General features: G+C 46.7%; 1 protein-coding gene across 2 annotated transcripts in view; it reads left to right on the plus strand.

Annotated features, from left to right (window-relative positions):
* Window positions 1-1,080: 1,080 nt before the first annotated feature.
* LOC147903783 (auxin response factor 12-like) overlaps window positions 1,081-12,013 on the plus strand; it is a 36,123-nt gene continuing 25,190 nt past the window's right edge. The window contains exons 1-2 of one of the 2 annotated variants that reach the window (XM_087401195.1): window positions 1,081-2,281; window positions 7,387-7,499. In XM_087401195.1, the coding sequence (XP_087257321.1) occupies window positions 2,221-2,281; window positions 7,387-7,499 (174 nt within the window). In that variant the 5' untranslated portion in view covers window positions 1,081-2,220. The remainder of the gene's footprint in view (window positions 2,282-7,386; window positions 7,500-12,013) is intronic. The other variant, XM_087401193.1, reaches the window with a different exon arrangement.

Genomic DNA, 12,013 nt, shown 5'->3' on the forward strand with positions numbered 1-12,013 from the left:
AGAGAGAGAGAGAGAGAGAGAGAGAGCACCTTATATGTTGACTATGCACTGTTGTGTTGATTGCTCCTATCTTGTACAGGTAGGTAGGTGTGAGCTGACATGCTCGTACACAAGAGGAGGGAGGGAGAGAGAAGGTGTTCGAACATGTGTGAGCCCACATGTTTGTGTGTGTGTGTGAGAGAGAGAGAGAGAGAGAGAGAGAGAGAGTATGTCGATATTGTGTGTGTGTTTGTGTGTGAGTGATGACATAGTGGCATAGGGTAAACTTGAGAGAGAGAGAGAGAGAGAGAGAGAAGAACCTTTCAACGTCCCATCAATCAAGGGAGAGAGAGAGAGAGAGAGAGAGAGAGAGACTTAAGGAGGAAGGTCTATAGATGGAGCTTCCTCTTGGAGCTTCGAAGCTCTCCCCTTTTAGTGTCTATCAAACTATAGTTCTGAATTTAAGTTGGAGAGTTTCTCTCTAGTTCTCTTTGTCAATTGTGTCTTGTATCTTTGTCTACGTAACATTTAGGAAATTCAAGGTGGCCCACGTATTGAATGAGAGAGAGAGAGAGAGAGAGAGAGAGAGAGGTTTGTAAGAGTGACCTATAGTTATAGGAGAGAGAGAGAGAGAGGGGGGGGGGGGGGCTGTAAAAGTGACCTGATAGCAATGGTTGATATGTAGGATGGGTATGGTGAACAAACTTGAAGAGAGAGAGAGAGAGAGAGAGAGAGAGAGAGATTTGATCAAAGTCTAGGAAACAAAGAGAGAAGGGCCTATGAGAAAAAACTCTTGGAAAGAAAGAGGCAAGTGCGGATGAGACTGAAAGACTGAAAGAAACATGATAGAATGTGGAGCCTGTGTGATCGGGCATGATGATGAGAGGAGAGAGAAGGGGGGGGGGAAGAAGAACAATAATTGCTGGGGAAGCATAAAAATGGGAGGGGAAGAGGAACAGAGTGACACACGAGGGGGGGGGGGGGGGGGGGGAAGCCGTAGTATGTGTATGTATAAAAGAGAAAGCCAGCCAGCCAGCCAGCCGCCAGCGCACTGCTTCCCTCTCTTCCCCTCCTCCCCTGTCTTCTCAAAGCAAAGGAAACCAAAGCAAACGAAAACACACTACACTCTCACAAAAAATATTACTACCTTGTTTCTTCTTCCTCCTCCTCCTCCTCCTCCTCTTTGGTAGACCCCCTCCTCTCCTCTCCTCTCCTCTCCTCTCTCTCTCTCTGCTGCTCTAGCTCACCCACTGTTCTTCTTCTCCCTCCTCACACTCCCCCCCCCCCTCCCCTCCCCCCCCTTCAGCTCCCTCACAGCTCCTCATTTCGCTCTAGAGTTCCTCCTTTGCTCCTCGATCGCCACCCCCTTCCCATTGCTTGCTGCCCTGCTTCCCACAGACTGACTGCCTGAGCGTGAGAGGGACAGTCCACAGCTTAACTCTTCCCCCACTTCTGACCAGCAGCTCGCGCCGGAAGGATTGCCCGGAGTGGTCCTCGCATCCTATCATACACACACTTGGGGTTCTTTCGACACTTTGGGGTTCTTTGGGAGCAGTCCACGCCTGACGGATTACTGGTGCAGATCCTTACATACTTGGGGGTTCTTTTGTCTGGCCCGATTTTTTGCTGCTTCCGCTCCCCCCCTTGATCCTTTGCTTGGGCGTTAACCACGACTCCATCGGTGAACTCGTTGCGCGCTGCATCGCCTCCAGATTGTGGGCAGAAAGGGAATGCGGGAAACCCACTTCCTCCAACGTGAAGATTTGCTATGGAGGTACTGGAAATAATCTGCCTGAGCAAAGCTGGTCGGCGGGAACTCCATAGCGAAGACGTGCTCCGGATGGGCAAGTATGACGTCTCGAAATCCAGAGACAGGAAGAAGCGCGGATGACCGTGCTTCTGTCTGTGGTTCCAGTCTTCACTTTCAATCTTATGGTCTATGTCTGTGGGCAAGAAGGCGCAGAGGTACTCGTGAGGTCTGTACAAGCTCTGCGCTGTAAACAAGGCAATCAGACACAACTGCCGGTATATGCACGACAACAGCTGTATCGAAAGCCTTGTGAACAACTTCTATTGCAGTTTTGCCTTCTCATCACACTTGCGCAGCTAGGTGTAGTAAGCTGTCCAGCAAGAAGAGCCCGTGTCTGTTATACCGACGGACATCATACGAAATTTGGGGCTCGTGCATCTCAATAGTGCAACTTGCAGCACATTCTCTTCGTATCAAAGCATCCGAGGTTGATGTTCAATTCTTCGCAGATGAGGCTATCCGCCTCCGGTTCCGTCGTGACTTCCCCAGAAGGTATTAGGCTATTAATGATGCAATGCTAAACTTGGGTGGGTTTTCAACTTTAGGCTCCGAAAATGTTTGTCGCTTGCATTGCTTGCTTGGATTGATGGTTCACAAAGCAATGGAGTTTCTGCGTTGACACACGACGAGTCGAGTTTGACGAGGGAGTAATGAATTGTAGCTGGGCCGACCGATTTTTCATATCCTTCAAACTTAAGTCAAGGGTTATTCCGCATGTCGACTGTAGCTTCGATGTTTTACTTTCTCAGTGGGTCGTGGAGGTCTGTTGGCTCTGACAATGCACAACCAAATTATGAGTTTATCCTGTCTTCTTTCTGTTTATTGGGGGTTTGGCTGTGCTGTAGGCATGGTTCACTTCTATTTCTCTCTCATGCTGTCTGGAAATTTGACGCACTTTCTTTAGAAATTGGAATTCAATAGTTGACGTAGGACGTCTGGGCAGAGGGCAGCGGTGGATAAGCTTAGAACTTGGTGAATATTTTATTTGTTCTGACCAAAAAAGGGAAACTTGCAAAAGCTGATGAATCGAATGGCTACATACACACTGGTAGATATTTTCTTTGGGTACAACCGAAAAAGTAAACGTTGCAAAGTGAATGAGAACTGTGTGTAAAGCGCACACGTCAGGAGAATGCCAATACATGCATGCATATCAGCGCCTTCTTCCAAAGGTAAATCAATTGATGTCAGTGAATGGTGCAATGTAGCTGATTGGGTACCCAGACACAGGCAGAGGATGGAGAGAAGATATGGCGCATACTTCTTGTTACTTTTAAGAATCGTTTTGTGAAACGAAAGGAACTATTGCAAGATATGACCAGTTTCAGACTTGCTAACATTTTTATGGATACAATAAAATCTTTTTGCCATATTACAAACCAACTTGCTGAACTTTCTTGATAGCTGATAAAATTTTCTGCCTTGCCAGCTACCTTTTATAAGTAGTTTTGTGTAGAGTTCTTACCAGCTACCTTTTAGAAGCAGTTTTGCGTAGTGTTCAAAAACAATAAACACTCAATTGGAGACAAAATTGAAACACACCACGTGGAAAAAACAACACGACCTTGACATTTAATCAAAGATGTATATTAAGGTGGAGAACCAAAGAAGGTGGGGCCACCTTGAGCTAAATCTAAGATATGCTAATGCCCGAGTGCCTAACGCCACCTCTTGCCATTCTCAATGATAAAGAGGAGCTGCCACAATTCCCCACCTTCAGAATGTTGAATGCGTTGATCCCCAATCAAATCTGCAACCTGATCTTTCTATCCATGGTCCAAAAGTTACCAGTGTACGCATATACCCACTTGCACAGAAAGTGGGACCTTTGGAATTTGTGGTCAAAATACGTTTAAAATGTCACGTTTCAGTTTTTATTATGAGGATGTACATCAACTTAAAGCCCAAACAAAATGGGAGCGAGAGGGATTTCTGTACTCTCAATTCTATATTCCACCTTCTCATTATTCTTCCAATGGCTGTTCAATATCCCAGACGCCCCAATTCTTCCTGCCTTTCCCATGTATAGCGTGTATAATAGCCCCAGGAAGCCTGCTTTCCTCCATCATCTCTCGTCGGATGATCTGCTCTGAACCCAGCTTGCCGTCTTTCCATTGTCTTCTGCCTATTGGCTAGTCTCTCTTTATCCTAGTGTCTAGGCGTGGCTCTGTTTCTATATTGTGTCCATTGTTCTATCCCCACACTTGAAAATGGGCTTGATTACGATTCTCTTACCGGTTGTCTTGAAAACCTTATTGCATTGAAAATTTAATTGAGATGGTGGTTGCCACTGTTTATATATCCCAGGCTGTTGTCTGTTTCCCATCACAACTCTATTGCCCCTTGCCTGATTGGCCCTTAGGTGACATCATTTACTGTTCCCTTCAATCATATTTGTAATCTTTTTGCTCTTTGATGGAGCTCCATTTATAATATACAAATAATAAACCTGCTATATTGGACCACCTGTTCACGTGCGTCTGTTTATGTGCGCGCGCGTGTGTGTGTGTGTGAGAGAGAGAGAGAGAGAGAGAGAGAGAGAGAGAGAGAGATTAACGTCCACGGGAGGCCTCGCAGGCCTATGGGGCAAAGTACTCCAAATAGAAATGGAAACTCATACAAGCCTCAAAGGGCTGAAGCAAAGGGAGCGCTAGGGCCTTTGCTGAGTGCTATGCTAATCTAAGCTATAGCTATAGATCTCAAAAAACTCAGAAGCTAAAACAAAAAAAAACTGGCGCTGATAGTCGGGAGCAGAATCAGAAACCGAAACTTGGCACCGTAGTAGCTCTCCGGTGGGCTGCAAAGATCTATCGGGCCTGCGTCTGTCGAGTTGTCTCGCGTTGTGGCGGAGGGCGTGGTCTCCTCAACCTCTGTATCCGATGGGGGCTGTCAAGAGCAACTCCTCGTCTTGGGCAATGGTCTCTGAGGAGGGAGGAGATAGGTCGAACCTCATCATGCGTGCCCTGGTCACTCTCCGTGTCGTGTGTGGGCTTTGGGTCCCTCGATCAACAGTATCATGTCATCCCTCTCCATTGATCCATAGCGATTGCATGCCAGCTAACTCCTCCATCTCACTGTTTCCTGGAGCCGACTCAAGAGCATAGAAGTTTGTGACACGTTGTTGTGCTCGGTCTGCCTCCACGGCCTGCGATGTCGTACCTGTTTGTTGCAGTCTGATCTGTCGTAGTAGCGTATCTCTATGTTGTCTCAATAAAGCCCAATGCAGACCTGGTTTTGAAAGTGGATTAGTCATGAGAGTAGACCAAAGCCGTGTCCATCTTGAAAGAGGCGGTGGTATTGCCCTCAGATCTCGTAGTAGGCTAGGCAAACACATAAGAAGTGCTCCTCTGTCTCAATCTCCCCCAGTGTGCATAGCCCGCATATCCGTTGCTTTCTCGGTATACTTGCAGCTCTACCTGCCTCAATCCCTAGCTGATGTGATGAGACCCACATTTGTCCGATGGAAATCCTTAGTGCATGTGAGACTCCTCTGCCCTCAAGGTACTGGGGTCTGATGATGAGTCCCTCCTAGTCACGATAGAACTGGATCTTGGTAAGGAGCTCGTGGTCCCCCCCAAGCCCATGATGTATGTAATTGGAGGAGGTCTAACCGCATAATACGGTTAATCTCATCTCGAGGGATCGAATTGGGTGGTGCATCCATGCTGTATTGGAAGGGGGGAAGCCATTCCATTTGGATACCGTGGTTGGCAAACCATGTGGATAAACGTACATATCGTAATGCATCGTCCCACTCTTTGCTAACTGTATGGATGACTCTAGTGCTAGTCTCGGTAATCTCCAGCGAGGTAAGGCCCATACTCTGTGGAGGAAAGTCATTGTCTTGAAATTGGCATCAACTTGCAGATGGGTCATGGCGAACTCTTCCTACATATATGATGGGGGATTGAGGGTGTACTTTGAATCATCCTAGAGCCCAGAATTACCTGTATCCACTCAAATCTCCTCCACTCTGTCGCTGAAAGGTCGCTCCCCCGGAAAGCTGCTGCATACATGATAGTTGGTCTTCGCTAGTGTGTCAAAAAGTTAGCTCTTTGTCGGTGGGTCCCCAAAATGCGCCTGAAAGCAATGTCTCAACTCGGGCTAGAGCTCCCTATCCATGTGTGAGCCTTGCCTTGGCTGCATGAATCATCTTGAATAGTGGCCTTGAGAAAACTGCCCCCAAGTATGTATAGGATTGCATGATCTCCACTGGCTCGCCTAGGTAAGTGAAACTAGTGCCGATGCAGCATAGCACTTGAGTTGTTGAAGATCATGACCTTGGTCTTCCCAAGGTTGACTATCAAGTCTCTCTTTAAAACACCTCCAACGCCTCTAGATGCCTCTGCAGTCCCTTTGTTGAGGATGATATAAGGACTATGTCATCCACATATAGCAAAATCTGTATCATCAAATCAGCCAGTAGTGATCCCTCACCTCCCAGACAGTCAATAAAAGATGTGATCTCATCAATGTAGAGCCCTAAGAGATTTGGTGATAGAGGACATCCTTGCTTCACACCGATGGTGCTCTCAACCCAATTCGATAGACCTCTTGGGGCACGAACTCTCCCTCTGATGGACTCGTATAAGCTCATCACCCCCTAGATCAAGACTCGTGGAATCTGCATCTCTTCAAGCCTTCTGATCGGTTGGAGCGTGGGATAGCGTCGAAGGCCTTCCGGAGTCTACAAAGCAAGCATAGACTTTCTGGCGCCTCGATCTCGGCTCCTCAATTATGGCTCTCAAAGTGAAGATGTGATCAAGGGTGGAGTGTTGTCGTCAGAAGGCTGCTTGTCCTAGAGCTCGCTGCCCATGTGCCTCCATGTGACTGCTAATCCCCCTCTCTAGTACCAACCCATAGAACTTGGCGAGAGTGGCCTATCATGAGAGTAAGGTAGTTCCCAGTAACCATGGGCTCCCCTGCTTTGTATATGGGCACAATGGTGGTAGTGCTGCAAGGGGATGGGAAGCCAGGACTTACTGTGTGATTAAGATCGGAGCTAGGGCCTCTTGCCCATGTGCGAAATGCTTGTCCGTAGTCCCTCATGGTCCCTGGGCTCTCCAGTTATGGAGCTTGTGGAGTGCACCCCGTACATTCTGTGCAGTGTACAAATGGCATGCGGCGGGCTTGGGCATAGAGGACATGTCAGGTAGTATCTACATTGGGACGTCATAGAGTGAGCTCGCATACGTGTGCCAAATCTTGGATATGTGATGGGAATAGGCGTCTTTCCCTTAATAGAAGCCCCCATCCAATGGTTGGGTCCCCCCCTCGGAAAGAACGAATCACCTCCTCCATCTTGCGTGTGAGGAAAGCCTGCCTCTTGTGGCGTGTTACTCATCGTGAAATCCGTTGTGCCTCGTGTCGTCAAATGGCCCAAAGCTTGCTCACGCATGAGGTGTGATCTCATCTCTCTACACTAATCATCGTACCAAGATTCTGAGTCACCGTCCCAACTGGGGCATGTGCTGCAGATCTGATCATGGGGAAGGATTTGCGGCTGCGTCATGTATCACTGAGAAGAGCAAGAGAGAGAGAGAGAGAGAGAGAGAGAGAGAGAGAGAGTCCTTATAAATATAGTTGTGGTTATGCAGGGGAAAGGAGAACTCTTAATTCTGAGCTATGGCATGCTTGTGCTGGACCTCTTGTATCTTTACCTACAATTGGGAGCCGTGTTGTTTACCTTCCACAAGGCCACAGTGAGCAAGTACGTGTGCAGCAAGAGTGTCTCACGTTTGGACTGTCTCGTGTAACTACATGTGATTCTTTGGATTGTCCATGTTGTAGATCGGGCAGTTGTCTTTTTTAATTGCATTGAACATACGGGACCGGTCACTCTGTTTTTTATGTCATTTGAGCATGCTTCACAGGCCATCGAACATGCTTTCTAATTTCTGTTTTTCCTAGTGTCACTGAATATACTTTCTAGTTTCTAATTTTACAGTGTCATATTGAATGTATCTAACTGGTCTTGCTATGTTGCCTATCCACCTTGAAGGACTCGCGTGCAACTTGTTTTTATGTCATTAATGGGGGAAGAGACAACCTTTGGATATTATAAATCATGGCATTCAGATTTTATTATACATGGATGGCACACAATAATGCTATTATATTTTGACGATAGAAAGTCGTGAATGATTTGAACAGCAAGAAGCAGGTCGGCAAGGTTGCTATTGCATAGCATAGATTGCAGCTAGATATCTTAAAAAGCTTAACGACACTTTAAATTTGACAATTACTGATTATTTGACATTTGATTGCGCTCTTGGCCCAAGCATGAATGCAAATGCACTCTTGATTCCCAGGCATAGAAGCAGATTTACGTTAGTGCAAGTTTTACTGTACAATTTTCTTTGATTCAGGGTACAATTTTCTTTGTTATGCCATGATTTTTATGTTTGATGTTACTGCAAGTTTTATTGTACAATTTTCTTTGTGTTATTCTATTTCGATGATGAATAGTATGGCAAACAAGAAGATAATTGGACTTTTGTCTTGGTGAGAAAGAAAATTCCACCCTAAGTGAAATAATTGTCATGCGTCTATATCATCACACTGAATGATCCATTGTGGCTGAGGAAGTCTGAGAATCTGGTTTTAATTATCCTCGTGCTATTCTAACGAGGGATTGATTTAAGTATCTTGGCATTAGCCACATTAAGATTGCTATTGTGTGTTTAATGCTCAGTATTTGCATGGGCCTGTATTGAACATGTGTGTGTGTGTGTGTGTGTGTGAGAGAGAGAGAGAGAGAGAGAGAGAGAGAGAGAGATGATACTATTGTATTAAAGTCCTCTTGAGACCCTCAGGATCTATGGGACTGGTGACCACTATTAAACTAAATAATAGTCAATTACAACCGTTGAAATGAAAATTTCACAAAGCTTTCTACATTGTGAGTATTTCCTGGGCTATTTTTTGTGCTAGTCTGAGAAGTTTGCTGCAGTGTTCCAAGATTTCTTTTAGGTAGCTTCCAAACTTGTGAGCTGGCTGTTCCAATAGATTCTTCAGATTACATCAGTTGTTCACATGATTGTCCCTGATGTGTGCTTATGCTTGACATTTGAAGAGCACGTGCTGCTCATCCTCTACCTCCCCTGAAGGGCAGATTTGCATAACCTTGCCTCTCTTTGAATCCTGGGCCGCATCCATCTACCCTTGTCCACTTCTACTGAGCTGCGAAGATATCTCGTAGCTGTGTCAACCCGGTCGCCTCCCATTGTGGTGAGGGACGTGGTCTCCGTGATCTCTGTATCTGGTGGGCCATATCAAGAGTGACGCCTCAGCTTGGACGGTCCCCTCTGAGTAGACCTGGGATGGGCTGAATCTCCATCGTGCTTGCTCTGGTCAACCTATACATCGTGCATGGTCTCTATGTCTCTAGCTCCCAAGGCTCCACGTCGTCTCTTCCCATTGATCCATGCTGTCCTCATGTTGGCTATCTCCTCCTCTACTCCACTATGTCCCAGCTCTATATGTCTCTGTCTCGCATGGAAGTGTCACCTCCTATTGTAGGATTTGTCGCAACAACGTCTTTCTCTATGTGTGGCCGCATTTCCATGAAGTAGAGCCCAACACAAACGTGGTCATGAAAGTGGATTGACCAAGAGAGTGGCCCAAAGCCAGTACCGTCCTCGGATCTCATAGTAGACTAAGCAAGTTACATAGGAAGTGCTTCTCTATCTCCACCTCCATCCTCAACTAATGGGACGAGACTTGCATCTGTGCAATGGCAATCCTCAATGCGTGTGAGACCTGCCTGCTGTCCTCCAGATAGTGGGATTTGATAATCACTCCATCCTTTGATACTTTCAAGAAGTGGTAATGGTAGAACGGTAGGAAACTCCTGGTTTCTCGCGCGAAGTCCATGATGTATAGAGCTAGAGTAGATCCCACCGTATGATACGGTTAATCTCATCTTATGAGATCAAGGGGCGGGGCATCCAAACTGTACCGGGTCCATTGGAATACCATGACTGGTAAACCATTTGGATATGCGTGCCTATGAGGCTGCGCTAAGTGCTCTCTCAGCTAGTCGTCTGGATGACTCTAGTGCCAATTTTGATAGTCTCCAGCTAGGAAAAGCCCAAACTCTGAAGATATGTTGCTGTCTGGAAGATGACATCAATCTGGAGTGGTGTCATGGCAAATTTTGCCTATGCGATTTTGATGAGGAACCGTGGCTTACTTTGAATCATGCTGGACCCCATAGTCAACTTTAGCTTGTCGAATCTTCACCAATTGGTTGCCGACAGGTCACTCCCTGAGAAGGGTGCCACATACATGGTTGCCATCCTCACATGTGTATCAAAAAGCCATCCCTTTGTCGGATGCTCTTGGAAGTGTGCCTGAAAGCATTGTTGCTCTAAATCTCATGGGCCCGACACTGGTATGTGCTGCCCACTTCTGCTTCTTCCCCTTTATACCCTTTCAGCTCTCTCTTGGATAACCACTTTGCCATCTCTATAGGCAGCCCACTTCTTCTCTCCTCCTCCCTGCTGAGAGTATGACGTGTTGTTTGCTGATCTACCTTGAAGAGCTGCTGAAGGCTGAAGGCTAATTCTGAGAAGGAGCCAATGGGTGGCCTTCTATAGGCTGCTGGCTCCAGACTGACCCAACTGGAGCACAACAGAGTTTCTGTAGCAGCCTGACAGGGATCTATTTCAGTTAATGATGCAGAACTACAATGTCAGTTTCTCCTACTCTGAAGAATCCTGTGTTTGTGTCCTGACAAGCGCACTGAGAAGGTAGTTTTTCAGCAAGTAACTCCCTAGATCAACCCCTCTGCAGTCAGTTTCACGGGCATGCTATTGTATCCCCCTCAACTTAACATTCCTATTGAGTCTACCTCCACTGCAATAGGGAGCAGGTCAACTTGTTGTGCAGACTTGATCCTGGCTGAAGGGCAATCTGGTGCTCATGGTGGACCTGCCAGAGCATGTCAACACCCTACATTGTTGGTGTAATGGGCAAGAGGACTTCATCATCTCTCACTAATTGCGCCCGTGTTAACTATTGGGTGCGGAAGCATGGAATGCTAACTTTGAAGAGAAAGAAAGAGAGTTTATTAGCGTCCTCGGGGGGCCAAAAATGACCCATGGGACCCGTCTCGATACAATGTAAAAAGAGTCTCCTCAAGGAGAGAGGTCAGCAGTCTATGAGTTCTTGACGACAGGTAAAAAGACGAGTGACAAAAGATCCCAATGCTGCCGGAGAGGCAGTGGAGAGAACTGATGTCAACTTAGCGGAGTCCCCCAGTATCTGCTGGTAGTCCTCCCTGATATGTGCATATCGGGGGCACTGTAGAGCTACATGTGCCTCCGTCTCAACTGTCTGCATGTCACAAAGGGTACAGACTCTAGCATGTCTAGGCTGGTGTATCCAAGCTCCCTGCTCAATGGCAAATGTATGAGATCTGGTACGGAACCTGGCGATGTTTCTGCGATATAGAAGGGAGAGAGAGAGAGAGAGAGAGAGAGAGAGAGAGAGAGATTCTAGACATGCATGGGAGACATCACATGTTGCACGCATGGATATGCTAATTGGGCCTGGCAATCACCAAATACCCTCGATCATACAAACAATGAAGGGAGCTAGGCTATTTCATCTGGGTCCACTGAAGGGCTGCATTTGTAGGGCTGAGACTATGGAACGCAGCACATGACTGAGGCTGACTGGAGAGACTATAGGGAAACTGATCCCATGATTGAAGACTCGAAGAGGCTAGAGTGACTGTTAGGGCCTCTGAGAGGCTAAGGCTACTGGAGTTGAAGCTAGGGCTGATCCTGCTGCCAAAACCAACGGTACTGTTGTTGCTGTTGCTGTTCCTGGACTGAGGCTGCACTAGGTGCTGTGCTGCTGCTACTGTTGCTGTTGAGGCTATTGGTACTGCTGATGGTACTTCTCCTTTAGTGCTAGCCTTCGTCATGGCTGAGTTTGCCCTTCACCTCCGGAGTGTTGACAGAAACTCAGTACGAAGACTTTGTATAAATGGATGCTCAAGTATGTGTGGGTGTGTGGATTTGTATGTGTGAGAGCATATTTTTATACTATGGTGTACACCCACTGTTGGGCGCTGATGACGTCAGTGGGGATGTCATAGTAGCTAGTCCTTGCTATGCGTGATGGAGTTTATGGTTTTCAATCTTATGAGTGACTATCGTGAGATTGAAACAGCACTATGTTGTGTTTTTAGAGGATGAGTTTGGGAATGTTCCT

The sequence above is a fragment of the Dipteris shenzhenensis genome, chromosome 3, assembly GCF_047967505.1.
Source record: "Dipteris shenzhenensis isolate YYH24624 ecotype China chromosome 3, Dip_SZ_1.0, whole genome shotgun sequence".
NCBI lineage: Eukaryota > Viridiplantae > Streptophyta > Polypodiopsida > Gleicheniales > Dipteridaceae > Dipteris > Dipteris shenzhenensis.